We start from the raw sequence: 18,992 nt of genomic DNA on the forward strand, positions 1-18,992 counted from the left end.
TGCAAGTAAATATCATTTTATAAAGGTGAGTTTTCTGTGTCGTGTGTGTGTGTGTGTGTGTGTGTGTGTGATTATTTTGAGGTCCCATGTAAACTTTCACTTACTGGTTGGGGCTGTGCCTTAGGCATCACTAAAACCCCGGAGCTGGGAACAGCATCTAACAACATGCCCTGTACTCCGTGCGTGTTTAGGGAAATGAACGGAAAGGAAATGGTGCAGAGAGAGGTTATGTGCACTCTGCCAAAGATCCATTTGTTCAGCGTTATATATTCTAGTGCTCAGAGACTCTTTGGGCAGAAGAGATGAAACCAGCTGCTAGCACATGCTCTTACTGAATTGCGATCTATTTTTAAAGAGCATAGGAGTGTCACATCTCTGTCTTCTAGAACCCCCTAATGGAGGAGCCTGTGTGCTGCATTCTAAAATTCAGGTGCCTTCAGATTTCATGTCTGTGGCCATTAACCTCTACAGAGACAAATTTGACTTTTAATACAAAATGTCGACATTATTTTTTATTGAGATATATATTGACCACGTGAGTTGTTCAGCTCTTAACAAAAATTCACCACTTTATATTTCTACACATGACACAGTGAGATTACTTTAAAATCAGTTTGATCCTTTTGGAGCTTGCGTTTAAGGCTTTTATGGTCAGAGCAGCCTTTAGAGAAGACTAATTATTCTGCCACTGATGCAAGACCCTTCTGAGTATTCTACCCGACGTCTGTGACTTCTGAGGTTTTCCACTCTGGTTAGTGAGACCAGGCGTGATTCCCGGTCCAGGACCCAGGAGCCTGCTCCCCCTCATCCCTTCTGATGGCGTGTTCCTCCTCATGCACGTGTACCATAGCCCTCAGCTGAAGACCAGGACCCCCGTACATGGCCAACATTCTTTCTGCAGGCTGGACTCCCCCACACTCTCTCCTGCCATCTCCAGCCTCTTTGGTCTTGGATCCCCAATATTTCATCTTGCCTAAAGCAAATTCTCCTCTTGTCTCTGTTTTTGAACCAGGATTTCTATGTAACTTTCTCATGGGGGTATTTCTTGCAGTGGTGCTTTGGGTTAGAAATAGCTGCCTCTGAACCACTTGGGACACTTACTAAAAATGTAGATTTCTGAGCTTTTTACCCCAGGCCTGCTATTTATACAGTGCCCTACGGGTTCACACACACTCAGTGTGGGAACTGTCTAAAGGGATTAATTTGGCCAGATCTTAATCGATTTCTAATAAGGATATGAAGGCCGAAAGAATGGCAGAAAGAAGGATATTGGCTTTAAATTCTACTAGGAAGCTTCAGCTCCCTTCTGTGACAAAGTGAGGCTGCTTGTCTAAGGAGCCATCTTCCTCATTTTTATTCTCCTTAGACTTTCGCAGGCAGGTAAAACCATAAATTCTTCAGCTGCTGAAAAAGCACTTCACACCTGGCTTAGGGTTCTTTGGCAAATAATTGCTTACCTTGCCCATGCAGAATGTCCTTTGTTAAAAATCCGCCCTTTAGTTTTTGTTATTTGGAAGGAGATGGTAACTAAATGGAATCTGCCAGGGCCTTAGCTTGGGTACCTTTTCTTGAAAGCACTGCACGTCTGCAGATCCTTGGGCAAAGCCCATTTGAAAGCCATGAGGGGACAGGGAAGCCACTTGAACTGGATCCACCAAGAGGATGGGAAGCTGGGGAGAACGGTCATGAGGGAGGGACTCTTAACTGATCCTTATCTTGTGGCTGGAACATGCAGCAGTTTCACTCCTTAAGGGGGGCATGAGTGACAGAGAAAGCTGGAAGACAGCTGGGAGTCAGGTGGGGGCTGGGGAGGAAGGACCAAGGAACCTTACTGGAAAATGCATGTTCTCTCTCAAACTAAAGGGGAAAGAGATAAACCCTGGAATCTTATACTGAAGCCATTGGTAATTAATTTTCTCCCTTGGATGAGCTTCAGTCTTAGAAGACTTACACTCTTGGGTTAAGAATTCAGTAAAGCCTCAAATTGTTTTTAAACCTCTGTTTTTGTTAGTTGGGCCTTACATTGCGTGCTGATCAGCGCCAAGGATGGTGGGAAGACAGCCACACACCATGTAAAAGATCTGTTTCCCCAGCATCATCCAATATTCACAGGAGATCCTTTCTCTGGCCATGTGTTTTCCAGATGAGGCTCTCCAGGAAAACCTAGAGTTTCATTATGTAGCAACTCTGTGTGTACGTGTACATCATCTGTGTTCAAACATCAGCCAACCGCTAAGCATGAATCTTAGTCTCTGCTAAGTATTTGGATTCTGCACAGGAAGTGTTCTTTTTTCCTGGAAAGGGTGGGTCCTCACGATGCCGTGTTGATATTGGTCAGTCACACCTCATTCCTCTCTACTCTGGAAAAGAGTGAGGGGGAACATAGAATGTTCCTCCTTGTTCTAAATTACATGTCGTCTCTTCAAGGGAGGTCACTGGATTTACCCAGTCTTTGAAGAGGGCACATGTTTTAAAGGAACAAGAACTACTAGAAATCAGGAGTCTTGGCCACAGGTCATGACTCTGCCCCAAACTAGCTGAGAAGACTTGGGTTTCACTTTCCTCATCTGCACAATAAGACTTTGAAAAGCTGACATTAAGTGCCCCGTTTCATTCTAAATTTTATTACTATATTAGATATTCAGTTATACATTATGTAGCTGTGTTACCTAAACTGAAATTTGGTGACATGACATCCATTAATGGTAGACTATATATAATGGAAGACAGTAGAAATGTATGTTCCAGTGGTACTCAGGAGTACTCGCTAGACATTTTCAAACTATTATGAAATTCCAAGAGAGTAACTCTTCTGGGTGCATGTTTCATTTAAAGAAGAGTGGAGTGGTATCTCTTCTTAGCTTTTGGTTTGGATATTTTTAAAATCATACATATTTCCACCAAATTTTAGTCAGCATAACCTATACATTTTTTCCTCATTTATTCTTTTCACAACCTATTTGGTTAGATAATATTTTCATGTTTTACACAATAGATTTCTCATTTCTGTTTGTGATTGTAACAATAATTCACAAATATCAATTGGAATTATTTAAGGTTATTATGTTAATACAAATATAAATAACCATGGAATTTATTGCCCTAAAATATTGTCACATAAGCCTTTTTTCCAAAGGGGAGGCAGTTTAATAAAAGTGTCCTTGTATGGCTATGGAAAATATTTGCAAGTTGAATATTCTTTTTTTTTTTTTCTCCTCACCAAGTAGACACAGAGAGGGACAGGGCTACGGGTACTCAGTTTGTGTTGGTTTAGAATAGCAAACACACTGAGTATAATGTAAGACCAAGGGGGAATTTGATAACTTTTAATTGAAGAAATGAATAAGGTAGTGGATGAACGGATACTGAGTTTTATTCATATCCACCTGAATCCCACTAGGAAAATAGGTAAGATCCTTACATGTAAGACAAAATTTTCAGTTAAGTCATTGTGATATGTATTAAGCACCTTAAACTGTATGAAGACTTCACCATAACATTATTTCTATAGAGATAATTTAGGTAATTTTAGTTAATTTAGTATTAGACTAGGCTCCTTTCCAATTTTAGGATATTTACTTACTAGAATAGCGAAAACTGTACAGAAATGTTATGTCACTTCTGAGATATGAATCCTAAAGGCAGTATTAGAACAGGGTTTCAGCATCTATAAAGTACAACTTACTCAAAAACTATTTTTTATGGCTTTTGCTAGCAGAAATATTGCTTCACAAATAAACTCAGGCAAAAACTTAAGTAACATTTTTATTTTGACTATGGAATGTGAAGTGAGATATACTCATTAGAATGTTATTCATTAAATAAAAAGCATGATTATACATTTAAGTATCAACAAATTTTCAAGTAAAGGCCATGTATGTATACATCTGTGTGTGTGTGTGTGTGTGTGTGTGTGTGTGTGTGTGTGTGTGTATAGCTTAAAGGACAGTAGTAAGTCAAGTTTGCATGTAACCTTCATCTAAGTTAAGAAATAGAACGTGACCAATACCCAAGAAGCTCCCATGTGTCCTGCTGGTCACAATCCCTACCTACCCCACACATCCCATGCCTTAGGTAACCACTTTCCTGAATCTTTTTTTTTTTTTAAATCATTTCCTTGCCTAAATAATGTTTTAGCTAGAACGATTTTGAGCTTTATATAAATGAAATAATATCGTATGTTATTCTGCGATTGTCTTCTCAACATTATGATGCTGAGGTTCATATATAAACAGAGTTCATTCATTTCCAGTGCTATTTCACCTTTCATTGCTTGAGCACAACTCACTTTATCTGTTCATTATCCTATATAAATACAAAAATATATTTTAAGTTTGATTCAAAATATGAAATGTTCATTCATTCCATTTGAATCATTAAGAGAATGATAAACCGTTTCGTTGTAAGTTTTTCATTCATTTTTGTTAGAATTATATTTGCCAAACTGCTCAACCAAATCTTTAAATACTAAATATGCGTGGGGAACAGAAATGAAAGTCTTTATTTCTGTCAACTGTATGGCCCCAGCAAAACAGAGCGTGGCCTAGCCTAGCCAATTTGCAATAGATTGTTCTCAGAAAGGAGGCCACAGTTTAATAATCTTTTTTTTTAAATTTTTTTTAATGTTTATTTATTTTTGAGACAGAGAGAGACAGAGCATGAACGGGGGAGGGGCAGAGAGAGAGGGAGACACAGAATTGGAAGCAGGCTCCAGGCTCTGAGCCATCAGCCCAGAGCCTGACGCGGGGCTCGAACTCACGAACCGTGAGATCGTGACCCGAGCTGAAGTCGGATGCTCAACCGACTGAGCCACCCAGGCGCCCCTTAATAATCTTATTTCCTTTGCCACTTGCAGGTTTTTGCACTCCTGTATAAAATCTTTTCCCATTAAACGGGCGTATTGGCAAAATTCTGTTACAGATAGTGGCTTCCGTGCACTTAGTGTTTCCTTTCATAGGTCTGGAATCATTCATGAGGTAGGCAAGCCTAGTGCTAGATTTGGTCACCAATGAAAACAGACTTGCTCAATGGTGGTTCAAGAGAAGGGTAGAGTTCACGAATACATAAACCACTCTCTCCCTAACAGCTAAACGTCCTCGAAAGTTCGTTTCTAATGATAGGCAGGAAATCATTTGGCAAGTGTCTGCCTCATGGAATAGTGTCTGCCTGGAGAACTGGTGATAGCTCAGTGACTCTCTGGAAGAGCATTAGTTGACTCTGATGGAATAAAGAGGAAGGAAAAGGAATTTTTTTTTCTTTTTTAATGCATTTCTTTATAACTTAAAATTTGTATTAAAAAAGGAAATTTAATTAATCTACAAATTGTCTTAGTGTTCAAGGTATATTAAAAAGAAATAGAACCTACATGTACACAGTCTCTGGGGAGTTGAGCATCTAAGGGCCAGGGTAGTTTTGATTTGTCTTAGGACTACTGGATTTGAATCCAGAGATCCTCTCACCCTGACTCCCCTGCAGTCATAGCTCGGATGATAGTTCACTAACAAGAAACATTCATTTATTGCCATATCCTTAGCTCTATGGCAGCAGATTCCACAGGGTAGGTATTAGTGATTATCCATTAAATGAATGAATTTGGGGTTCCTCGATAGATTGTTTGAACTGGTATATTTTCGTGACGAGTTAGTATTGCAAGAGTGGGATTTGAACTCGATGTCATTGTATTTGAGGGAATGCCCTGTGTCTGCATGCCTTCCTCCTGGGGAGATTGTTACTGGTGTTAGCTTATTGAGGTCCCTGCCGGAAAACGAGGGCAGGGACACACAGCACATGCCTGACACAGGCGTCACAGCCAACACATTCTACCATGACGATTGGGAGAAGTTACAGTAGAAAAAGACAAGGTACTTTGAGACTCTGTTGAATTGACCAACTAGAATATATATCGAAAAGGCATTGTTGATGACGATGATGATGGTCAGAAGATGGATGCCAAAGTGTCTCTAAAAGCACTGTGGCTTCCCTATCCTTAAGGTTCAAAACATTCATAACAGGTCCCTCAAGGCCCAGTATGATGAGGTCCTATCTCACCTTCCCAGCTTCGGGCAGCGTTATTCTTCTGGCCGACTCTGCGGGGCCACACACGGGGCCCTATGGGATGGTGTCACTATCTCCTTCTGGCTCCAGGTCTCTTCGTATGTCGTACACTGTGCTGTTTGGAACTCTTCCGAGCCCTCGGCATAAACTACTACTAATCCAGATGTTAGCACAGAAGTGACTTCAGAGATGTCCCAAAGCCCCCACCCTATACCTCTCCCTCAGCGATCACTTCATTGTAATGGGATAATTGTGTAGTTAGTTGTTCAGCCTGTATCTCTTCTCTCAGGGCGTCAGCTTCATCCGACAGGTATCTGGCTGGTTCACCTCTGAATTTGCAGGTCGTTTCCAGAGAGCGTGCCCAATAGTAGGTGCTCCAGAAATATTTGCTGAAACAAGCAATACTGAATGGATCACCAGAAGTTCGGCTAAAACTCGTTTTCTTTTTCTCTCTTTAGCTGGGAAGTTATCAATTCCAACCCGGATGAAAGACCGAGGCTCAGCCACTGTATTGCAGAATCATGGATGAATTTCAGCTTATTTCTTCAAGAAATGTCTCTTTTTAAACAGCAGAGCCCCGGCAAGGCAAGTCTTTCAGTACAGGAGAATGACTGTGTGTGCTTTAAAATGTGCAATAAATTGGAAACGAATGAATTAACCTAATGTACCAGCTTGTAAGGGTTCTCCAATCCTGGATATAATATGCTAGGAACACATGCCATGAAGCTGACATTAGCAAGGTTCAGAAATGTTAGTGTGTTAGCCCTAGAAAATCCTCAACTTTATATATTGAAATTGTGTTAGTTTTCTATTTTATGCATATTTATCTAACTCATTAACAAAAATGAATGATGATTGGTCTTATGGGCCAGACTGAGGAGAAAAAAATATCTTATGAGGAATTTCAGTTTAAAAGCAGACACATTAAAAAAAAAATACATACAGGGGCGCCTGGGTGGCGTAGTCGGTTAAGCGTCCGACTTCAGCCAGGTCACGATCTCACGGTCCGTGAGTTCGAACCCCGCGTCGGGCTCTGGGCTGATGGCTCAGAGCCTGGAGCCTGTTTCCGATTCTGTGTCTCCCTCTCTCTCTGCCCCTCCCCCGTTCATGCTCTGTCTCTCTCTGTCCCAAAAATAAATAAAAACGTTGAAAAAAAAATTAAAAAAAAAATACATACAATTACAGAGAACAAATTGGTGGTTGCCAGAGAAGAGGGCAGGGCGATGGGCAAAATAGGTGAACGGGATTAAGAAGTACCAGCTTCCAGTGATGAAACTCACCACTGTGTTGTACACCTGAAACTCATATAATATTGCATGTCAGTTATAATTCAATAAAAAATGTCAGTTTATATTATGTAGGCCAGTGCTGAAGTCAGAAGGAGATGAAGTGAACAGATAGTCCTTTGAGGATGCTTTTGGAGATAACTGAGTCTCCCTTTTAGTCTAAAAAGTAGCGATTCTTGGTTTATTTAAGACTTATTTAAGAAAGAAAACCTCTGGCAAAGACACTCATAGGGATGATGTAAATGGAATGAGTGTTTTTCCAATTACGATGCAAACCCCTGGGGAGAAGGTTCGAAAGTGGTTTGGAAGGGATTATGTGGTGCACACCTTTGGAGTACTTGGATGTGTCGAGGTGGCTTCAGCTGTGATGGTGAGAGCATGGGTTTAAGGGCAGAACCATCAACAGAACCTTTCGCTTCTATGTCTGTGTTCGAGTTCCTTGAACCTCCGCCTGTAGTTGGAAGGAAGAGCCTAGGAATGTTGGTACAGCCATAAAATCCCTCTGGTTGTACCATGTATGGGCAGTCTCTTAACTTCAGTAGTATTGAGTAATAGAATTATGTTTAGACATATTTTGAGCATATTAAAATGGCAATATTGTATATGCATGGATTTTTTTTTTAATCACTGAAGGTAATTCTTAGAATAGATACTCATGTGGTGGCGAGGGAGAGTTGCATTTTTGATGATTATTGATCATCAAATCATCAAAATCACTGACATGATTAAACACATTTTTAGAAGATTCTGAACGTAAAATTTGTGGGTTGGATTGTCCTAATGTGCTCTTAAGTCAGTTGGCTTAACATGATGATGTTACAAATCTAGTGGATAGTATGAAATCTCTTTCTGAAACTGAATTCTCGATACGGTCATGCTTTCATAGACTTATTCTTTCAACTTTTATGGTCTTTCCTCTTCCATTTTGCTATGAGAATTCCGTATTCTTCAACGGCCTTGCTGCTTCAGAAACAGCTCCTAATTTTGTTGCGTAAGCGCCTCTGTTCTTTTGACTAGTGAATTTATTAACCCAATGCCAAAGAATGGAAAATCAAAGTTAATCTGAATTTTAGACCCCCTCAGTGTCAATCAGTTACTGATCGGAGTTATGTATCCTTTCCTTATATGGCTTTTTGAAATTCCCTTAATTTTGCTTCCCAGTTTAATGCTGTAACTTAAAGATGAATCAAAGGAAGAAAGATAGTTTATTTTTAAGAGTAGGATGAGGAAAACCTGTGAAGGGCTTTATAGGAGCATTTTTATCATGATGTTTAAATTTGTTAAAACAACCAAGATTTTGTTGGTCCTAACTGACAGAGAGAAGGAAATGAAGCACATTTCACTTAGGGAATTTCATTTCATTCCCAGCTGGTTTCTAAGTAACCTAGAAATGGGGTCAATCTGCGGGATGGATATGGTTAGGAAGGAGGATAGTAATGGCCAGTGGATTCATCCCAGCTGCTTATCAGCTGTGCAAATTATATTTATGTAAGTGCCTCTAATTTCTGTAATATTTTGCTGTGTTTATGAATTTTGATGAGCTTATAGAAGTAGTTTGAACTTGCAAGTTTATTTGCCAGTCTGCATTATTTTCAGTGACTGATCCCGAGTAAAAAAAAGTTTCTGGGGACATACTACTCTTCAGTTCTCTTGCATCTGGCAGGAAGAGAGCCACAGGGATGATTAATGGGAGATGTTCTCGGTGCCAGAAACGAGCTTCTAGAACCTCAAAATGATGGTTACTAAGTGTTAAAGTGGACTGAGGCTGGTTGAACACAGCAGTCATTTGTCAGACCCGAGTACAAAAGAACACGGTTTGAACAACGTTTGCCGTAATGGGACAGATCGCATATAGATAACTAATTGGGTGTGTATCCTGTCCTCTAAAAGGTCTGGGAGTTCTGTATAACTGTCACATGTTGTTTCTATCATTTCTAGTTTTGTCTCCTGGTCTGCAGTGTGTGCACATTTTTTACGGTCTTGGGAAGTTACATTCCTGGGGTTATACTCAGCTATCTACTGTGTAAGTATAGTAGAACATTCGGCTGATTTATGTGATGCATATGGTATCATTTAATGGCCAGCAGGACCTTCCATAGTTTGGAAGAGGAGGGATGAGTTTTTAATTATAAAGCACATGGGTCCTTCTTTAAGTTCCTGCTGTAAAAGGTTTTTCCTTTTCCTAGAGACCTGTACTGGTAGGGGGGTAGGTACAATGGCACAGCCAGTTTGGGTAACAGTCTGGCAATTTCTTAAAAACTGTACGTGATCCAGCTATTCCACAGCCAGGTAATTACCCAGGAGAAATGAAAGTATATATTTACGCAAAGACTCGTATGCACATGTTCACAGCACCCGTATTTGTAGTAGCCAAAAACAGAACACAGTCCTTACGTCCACCCATAGAGGCATGGGTAAACAACCTGTGGCATAGCCATTCAGTGACCACTCAGCACTAATACGTTGATGTATGCCACAGTCTGGCTAAATCTCAAAATAATTAGATCGAGTGGGAAAAAGTCAGGTAAAAAAGAACATTTACTGTATGATTCCATTTATGCATAACTCAAACTAATCTTCAGCGGCAAAGCACACAGAGGGTTGCCCAGGGAGGAGGAGGGAGGGAAAGGCAGGGGAAGGATAAATGAATAGGAAGATGAGGAAACTTCAGGGGGTGATGGATATGTTCACTATCTTCATTGTGGTGATGGTTTCTTAGTTGTATGCGTATGGCAAAATGTGTCCGACTGTATACTTTAAATATGGACAATTTATTGTATGTCAAATACAACTCCAAAATGCTGTAAAAAAGTATAGATTTCCAGCTTGGCTTGGAAAATATGATCTGGTGCTGCCACCTTGAGATGGGACAGGCACTCTCCCTTTAACTAACCCTCATATTTCCCTATTTTTCTTACACCGGCTTTTAAAATGTACATATACTTCCTTGGCTTCTAGTGATATTGGAGTTTGCAACTCCTATTTAAAAGGTAAATGGGCACATTTTCTAACAACAACAAAGAAATAAACACCAGGGAATACAATACATTCACTGTGTCCATCTTCGTTTCTTTTTGTATTCCTGGTGCATAACACCCACGGCAGCTGATCCAAGCTTACATCCATTCTCCCACGTGGAACTCATGTACATATCAGCCCTTGATCTGCCTTGTTTAGGAAGTAAAGGAACAAAGAGCCGGGGAAGGAGAGTCTGATATGGGCAAGGCATTATTCAGATGGTTCGCATTGGCCTCATTTATTCTCACAAAGCCCTAACAGATGTTACTATCCCAATATTACTGATGAGAGGCTGATAGATAATAACTTTCCTGTAGTGAAATGGCTTATTTAACAAATAAGTAGAATGGAGATTTTAATCCAGGACTGTTGTCAAGAAAGCATGTAAGCTTTGTGTAATTGTTGAGGCTGAAAGAATTGAAAGGAGGAAGTTGATACGATAGCAAGTCTTTGAAAACAATGACCTTAAGCATAGTGTGGGTATGCACGCACGTGCACACGCGCACAGGAGAAAATGTTTTCATTGTGGGAGGAAGAATACAAATGATGAGCTTACTTCACAGAAGCATTTCTCGAAGTAAAACACTTGCATTTGTCAGTAAGGAAACTGAAATATTTTTGTGAAATACTAAGATGTAGCCTTTTGAAAGGAAGGCCATCTTACCTACGTTCTCTTCCCTCTTATGTTTCAGTATTGTGTGCATTTTTGTGTCCACTGTTTAAGTGTAATGATATTGGACAAAAAATATACAGCAAAATCAAGTCAGTTCTGCTGAAACTAGATTTTGGAATTGGAGAATATATTAATCAGAAGAAACGTAAGAGATCTGGTAGGTAAAATTTGAATTTTAGATACCGTGCATGGAATCAGACATCAGCTGGCTATTTATTATGAAATCAATTTTAATACATTTCAAGGCGCTTTTAGCCTTTTATTGCATATTATTACAGAAGCTAATCCCCCACAGTAATACAGCTTTTGCCTATTTAGGCTTTTATTTTTTTCTCGAACATACAAGAAATTGACTTTTTGATCCAAATTGTCAGGGGAAGGAGAAAAGGATTCAATAATTCTGTATTTGCTATTTATGATTTCTTTCGTGTAAGTTATTTTATTTTGGTATGGACTATTGCAAATAAAAAAAAACAACACTAGGGCTGAGAGCGTGGGAGCAGTGTAAGGGGATTGAGAGAACAAGGGGAGGAAAAGAAAACAGAGGAAAAATGAATGTAATCATTATTCACTACTGAACTTGGCCTATGACTTTATAGATTCTCAAACTCTAGCAAGCATCAGAATCACCTGGAGGGATTATTAAAGCTTGGATTTCTGGGCCCCACCCCAGAGTTTCAGATTCAGTTGGTGTAGGGCGGGGCCTGAGAATATGCATTTCTAAAAAGTTCCATCAGATCAGCGATGCTGATGCTGCTGGTTCAGGGACCATACTACGAGAACCACTCTATGGACCATTTCCCTTGGAAATCAGACTTTTGCAAATACGTCGTGTGCACACATTTGATTATATGGGAGCATTGGAGACCGTGAGGAATGCAGGGTCAGGATACCACTGTATAATGAATGAAATGTACTGTCTAGGAAACTGAAAGCCTCTAAATTTTCTCTCAACAGAAGCAGATAAAGAAAAAAGTCACAAAGAAGACAGTGAATTAGACCTTTCAGCTCTTTGTCCTAAGGTATTTTTTTGTTTAGTTTTCAGTTTGTTCCTGGGTGGTTTGACTGTTAAGTTTACTTACATGGCCTCAAGCTGAATGATTTTCCTAATAGACTCCTCTCATTCCTCTAAGATGACTGAACAGTTTCAAAAGGAAAATTACTCATCTGGTTTTTATTATTCTGACATTTTTTGGTGTTCATATGGAGTTTTGAAAAAGATTTCTGTCCGCAGTTTAAAATGTGCCACTGCTATTTATCTTAACACAGATTAGCCTCACGGTTGCTGCTAAAGAGTTGTCTGTGTCTGACACGGACGTATCTGAGGTCTCCTGGACTGACAATGGGACCTTCAACCTTTCAGAAGGATACACTCCACAGACAGACACTTCTGATGGTATGCTCACATTTCTGTGTGCCCTTATTGTTATTATTAGCACATGCAAAAATATTTACCTCTGTCAACTGCTGAGTGGATAAACAAAATCCGGCATATCTACACGATGGAGTGTCACTTGGCTATAAAAACAAAGCAGTGACACATGCCACAAGATGGATGGGCTTTGAAAACATTATGCTAAGTGAAAGAAGCCAGACGCACAAAGTCCACGTATTGTGCCAGTCCATCTATAGGAAATGTCCAGGATGGACAAATCCATGTGGACAGAAAGTAGATTAGTGGCTGCCGGGGCTGGGGGAAGGAGGAAAGGTGACTGGTAATTAGTGTGGGTTTTTCGTCATGAAGTAAATGTTCTGGCATTAGATAGTGGGGATGGTTGCCCCACTTTGTGAATATATTAAAAACCACTGAATTGTACGCTTGAAATGTGTACACTTTATGATCTGTGAATCGTACCTCAAAAGCTATTCCTTTTTTAAAAGTATGGAGAAAAAAACCCAAGCCAGTCAGTATCCAAATCTGCCTTTATTTTCAAAACAAATAAACAACCGACAGTGAAAACAATGAACTTGTGAAGTGTCTGGTGGCATTGTGTATGGCGAGAGTGGAAGGAGGGGAAGAGACACTTTCATCCTGTGTATTCAGGGCTGGTCCCCATCAAAGAGGATTAAAGTATGGAGGACAAGTTCCCCAAATCCGAAGCTGACTCCATGGTTTCTCATGGTTTTCTTCAAAGTTAGTTCTTTTTTTTTTTTTTTTAATTAGGATAAATAAGTTTAAAACAGAGAGACAGTCTTGTACAGTAAGTTAATTTTTGCTAGTCTCCTTGGATTATTTCAGGTCATTTTAACCATATATTGAATATATGAGATTACACTGGAAGATTATGAATTGTTCTATATGTGTTTTTATAGGCAAGAACATACTTTATTTTTCTAGAGGAGGAGGGAGGCCATACAGTGTTTGAGAAAAGACAGGCTTGGAGATTGGGACACCCAAGCGTAGTCTTGCCTTGGTCATTAACTAACTGTGTGACCTTGAACAGGTGATATGATTTCTGTGGACCTCAATTTCCTCAACTTTCAAGTGTATCAGAACACTCACGGGGTGCCTGGCTGGCTTAGTTGGTAGAGCATGCGACTCGTGGTCATGAGTTTAAGGCCACTTTGGGTTTAGGGTCTACTGAAAAAAAAAAAAAAGGAAAAGGAACACTCACGCTGTACAAGCCCTACATATCAAGATGAGGATAACAAACCCGTTGTTCTTAAGCATTCTGTCTCAGACTTACACAACAAAAGGGGCAGCAGTCATGCCCCCCACAAAGAAGGCTTTAATTAAATTGAAGACTTCAAGTTACTATTGTAAAGAGTTAACTGTTACACTGAAAGATTTTCTATGGAAAGTGAAAAACAATAAAATCACTGTCTGCCTACTAATATGACATTGCTTTCAAATGTCCCAAATCTTAAGTGATCTGATATATATTCAGGACACGAGTTTGGTAGACAGGATATGGTCACTTTCAGCTATATTTATGGAAAGCGAAACGTTTCCATAAGCTCTTAGGTTGAACATGGAATAGAAGGAGCGATACTTTCTTTTGATTCATTGCTTTAAACAAACATCGGTTACAGATGCTGAGATAGATCTTCACGGATGAAAATGCTGGGCCAGGATAATACTCACCATCTGCTGTACCAGAATCCATGAAAACCTCCAGTTGAAATATATTGTTTTTACTTTGTGATCATACAGCATACATATCCACATTAGCTTAAAGCTAATACCCTCCCTGGGGCAGGATGAAATTTTTGTTCATGATGAACATTTATAACTTCAGTACATGTATACAATGGAATATTACCCAGCCATTAGAAAGCATGAAATCTTGCCATTTGCAACAACGTGCATGGAGCTGGAGAGTATTATGCTAAGCAAAATAAGAGAAAGACAAATACCATATGATTTCACACATATGTGGAATTTAAGAAACAAATGAGCAAAGGGGGGAAAGAAGAGGGAGCCAAAAAACAGACTCTGAAAATACAGAACAGGGGCGCTGGGTGGTTCAGTTGGTTGAGCATCCAACTCTTGATTTTGGCTAGGGTCACGATCCTAGCTAGGGTCATGGGATCAAGCCCTGCATCCAACTCCAGGTTGAGCAAGGAGACTGCTTGGGTTATCTCTCTCTCTCTCTCTCTCTCTCTCCCTCCCCCTCCCTCCCTCCCTCCCTCCCTCCCTCTCTTCTCTCTCTCTCTCTCTCTCTCTCTCTCTCTCTCTCTCTCTCCCTGTCCCTCTCCCTCTCCCTCTCCCTCTCCCTCTCTCTTTCTTTCTCTCAAATGAAAAAATAGAGAACAAACTTATGGTTACCAGAGGAAGGTGGGTAGGGGCATGGGTTAAATAGGTGATGGGGATTAAGGAGGGCACTTGTGATGAGCACTGGGTGTTATATGTAAGTGTTGAATCGCTATATTGCACACCTGAAACTAATACACTGTATGTTACTTCGTTGGAATTTAAATAAAAACTAACATCAAGTCATTACATACACTGTTTTGTGCTTAAGAGGAAAACTAAGGACGTAGGGGGGGGCATGTGGAATTTGTGCACTTGTAGAGAGATGGTCAGGTTTGCCTAGAGTGCGGGCTGGACGGCAGATTATCTTTTAGACAGTTCTTTCATTTCAGATTCATCACGGTGCTTAAGCATGAACTTCTGTTACACATTCCACAGATCTCGACCGGCCTAGCGAAGAAGTTTTCTCTCGAGACCTTTCCGATTTTCCATCTGTAGAAAATGGCATGGGAACAAACGATGAAGATGAATTCAGCCTTGGCTTGCCCACTGAGCTCAGGAGAAAAAAGGAGCAGCTGGACAGCGGTCCCAGAGCAAGCAAAGAGAGGCAGTCCGCCGCTGGCCCCACCCTTCCGCTGAGCAGTGACCAAACCTTTCACTTGATGCGCAACCTGGCCGGGGACGCCATCACAGCCGCAGTGACGGCTGCCATCAAAGAGCAGTTAGAGGGCGCCGCGAAGCAAGCACTCTCTCAGGCTGCCCCCAGCCCAGGAGACGACACAGACACTGAAGAAGGTGATGACTTTGAACTACTTGACCAGTCAGAGCTTGATCAAATTGAGAGTGAATTGGGACTTGCACAAGACCAAGAAGCAGAAGCACAGCAAAGTAAGAAGGCTTCGGGCTTCCTTTCAAATCTACTCGGAGGAGGCCATTAGTCTGGGAATCAACTTGTTCAACACAGCACAGATAAAACTACCAAAAAATTATAAACAATGCAAAAAAAAAAAGAGAGATAAAAAAGAAAAGGAAAAAAAATTTTTTTTGAACTGTGGGCTTTACTGATTACTTCAGATTGTTTTTCTTATTTTCCCTTCGGCAGTGAATTAATTGGATCTATATCAGCTGATACTGATAGACTGATATTTCCTATAGTTATTTTTATGTAATAAGCATGGAAATGAACTTTGTATACGTATATATACATGCTGTGTTATCAGAGATGAATATTAGAGGTTGTTTTTAAAGCAAAACACCAACTTGTTGAGATCCTCCTACAAGTATTCCTTATTTTTCCTTTACAATTAATTTTTCAGGCATGCAAAAACTTTATTGTAACTCACTGAAATATTAACAATTCGTTGGTGAATACATGCGGTATCAGCTCCTTTGTTACTGATACTTGGAAACAGTTAAAAAAAATTTGGTAGATTCTGATGTGAAAAACCAAAAATTATCAAGGTATCTTCAGGTGGAGGACTTGGGAAATATTAGCAAAATTGATTTCTGAGGAAAAAATTTTAAAAATATATTTAACTACTTTGGATAGGCTGATACATTTCCATGTTATTTCTGCAGTTATAGACTTAGGCTTACCTGTAAATGGCATGCTCCATGGACTACCAGCTCTGGTCTTGCAAATGGGTGGTATTAACCCATCGAAAGCAAGTAATTGTATATCACATAGACAGTGGTTTTGATGTAAACAGAGGTTGGGCTGTGTTTTGTTGTTCAACTGTCATATATTTGTAATAGAGATGTTATGAAGTGCAGGTATGTTCTGCCTGCTCAGACCTAAGTTAAACCCTCATCTTTCATATTATGTCATAGGAAAAGTCTCTTAAAATTGTGAAATTAGTTCCTGATACGTTCTATGAGTGGCGTTGTCATCAGCGGTAGAGAGACAAGAACTGTTTTCGTAGTCTGTCTTAGAGTCTCCTAAAGGAGAGAAATTTGCTTGGCTTTAAGGTGTATTTATTTGCTGTTGAAGTCTAAATATGTAACCTGTTTCTCATTGGGAAGCTAGAATATATTCTTCCTTTATTTTAAACTTTTTTAGATCACCTTTAAATAACCAAATTTGACTTAGGTTTTTAACAAAACACTTAGCAGAAATCAAGCTAATTTTGTTTTTGTGATACAAACTTTTAATAGTGTCGAGGGACCATGTCAGCCAACTACAGACGCATGCAGACATCTGAGACCCTCAGAAAGGAAGGATGATCCAAGAATATAGGAAATCTGTGGTCTCTTCCCTTCGTTTTACCCTTTCCTTCTATTTCTAAAGACTGTAGGTAATCTTATGTTTTAATGTAGCATCTCATATTTATTTTTTCTTTCTGAGGTATTAAAATATCTAGACTGAATTTTGCCAAATGTTAAAGGGAGAAAAGTTACTGAGGACTTTGAACACTTGCTTTTTGTGATTGACTATGCTTATATGTCATCAGTGCCTCATGACTGTGTTTGATGTCCTTTATTGATACAAAGTGAGCCTGTGCCTTCATTATCTTGCCCATTTTGGTACAAATGAAAACCTGGTGTTAGATCAATGAACTGTGTGGGTTAGGGAGGAATAGACCTGAATTCTAGTCAATCCAAGTTTCTGGACACAAAGGAAAATACAGTCACATATTTATAAAATAGTTGTCACCAGGATTCTTCTTTTTTAAATTTTTAATGCGCATGTTTCTGCATTTAAAAAGCATCTGTGGCCATTAAGTCAAAAAGTGTACAGGTCATTTCAGTTTCTTCACTGAGGGGAACACAAGAAGATTGATCCAAGTAATTAAAACGTGTTAAAAGTCACTGGACAAGCTTGCAAGAAGATAAACTCAAGAGTTGGTGGTATAAGCCATAAAGATAGGATCATATATTATAAACTATAAATTAAAAGGGATTTGGGATGGCAAGGTTGGTAGGGTAGAAAAATGTGTAACACTTTCGAGAAGACATACTAGCTCTCTATGGAGAGTAGCATTATAACCATATGTGTACTTCAATATTATTTATTCAAGAACATAAGGGATTACAGATTCACACAATTGATACTCTTTGATAATGGTACTCTTAATTCAGACAAACAGGAATGCTGAAGCTGTGTGTGCGTGTGTGTGTGTGTGTGTGTGTGTGTGTGTGTGTGTGTGTGTGTTGGGGGATATATTGCTGATTTCAAGATATAGTAACAATAAACCCTGGTGACTGATCCAGTACCCTGGGAACTATTTATCCCTCTGCATTCATTAAAAGGTGAAACGTGGATTTTTTAAATTATTATTGTAAAGGAATTGTAGAAAAATGCTTTGCTCTCTTCCTATAGAAAATGATGGGCAAAACCAGACAATGGGAATAACACACACCGATCATGCATTTGGACCTAAAACGATAAAGCAGGGCTCAGAAGTTCAAGCTTGCTTTGGAAGGTCAATCCAGGCCTAAAACAGTGTTTATATTCTCATTCTGGATCATCGTTGCTTTTTCCTACCCTAAAAATCTTCAAATGTGATTTTTAAAAACTGTCCCCCTTCTAGTGTGGCAGAATATTAGGAAAAGAAACATTTATAAGGCTTTGCAATTAGCAAACATCCTCAACATATTTAGGCATATCACTCATATATTTGAAGTAAGTGCAACTTTTGTCCTTTTAAAAAAAATGGCAAATGCCAGTGTACTAGCGATTTTAGGCAAGAAGCAAATCTACAGTCAAGAAAAAAAAGTGACTTAAACGTTTTCCTTTTCTGTTTATAATTTTGGTTGATGTAGTTCTTTACATCACTCCAGCTATATTCGTTACAAGATAGGAAATTATTCTGAAAACACTTACTGTTTTCATAGGTCATTTGTGTCATGATGAAGCTAGAAGGTCTCAGAACTATATTTTTGTGTATTATTCCTCCATTTCCATTGCAGCATTTAAGGTGGGATGAGAGGTCATTAATAAAATTAGGAAGCGAACTATTCTGTCATACAGGGATGTTTTTAGAATAAATGGAAAAACGTCTGAAGCATTTTCAGGGGAGAAAAAGGCTATATAAAACCAAGACAGTGAAGTTTTTTCCTGCCTGTGTTTCAACTACGCCATCTTTTCAAACATTAAAACAAAGTCAATCAATAAGTATCTGCTTATAAGAAAACTCTAAAGTTATTTCAGTGGGACTGGCACTATATTGGCCTCGTAATCCAATAAATGCTATGGAATAAAAAGATGAAAAGTGTTGCAAAAATGTCTATTTTTTCAGTTGACTCTGGACCATGTGTGAGGTTCTAC

General features: G+C 39.4%; 1 protein-coding gene across 3 annotated transcripts in view; it reads left to right on the plus strand.

The window, feature by feature from the left end:
* Positions 1-18,948, plus strand: part of RETREG1 (reticulophagy regulator 1) — a 131,688-nt gene extending 112,740 nt beyond the window's left edge. For all 3 annotated transcript variants that reach the window (XM_023239424.2, XM_045038641.1, XM_006928098.5), the window contains 6 exons: positions 6,513-6,639; positions 9,279-9,363; positions 11,051-11,188; positions 11,989-12,053; positions 12,301-12,427; positions 15,164-18,948. In XM_023239424.2, coding sequence (XP_023095192.2) covers positions 6,513-6,639; positions 9,279-9,363; positions 11,051-11,188; positions 11,989-12,053; positions 12,301-12,427; positions 15,164-15,663 — 1,042 coding nt within the window. In that variant the 3' untranslated portion in view covers positions 15,664-18,948. The remainder of the gene's footprint in view (positions 1-6,512; positions 6,640-9,278; positions 9,364-11,050; positions 11,189-11,988; positions 12,054-12,300; positions 12,428-15,163) is intronic.
* The last annotated feature ends 44 nt before the right edge of the window (positions 18,949-18,992 follow it).

Source organism: Felis catus, chromosome A1 (genome assembly GCF_018350175.1).
Source record: "Felis catus isolate Fca126 chromosome A1, F.catus_Fca126_mat1.0, whole genome shotgun sequence".
Lineage (NCBI taxonomy): Eukaryota > Metazoa > Chordata > Mammalia > Carnivora > Felidae > Felis > Felis catus.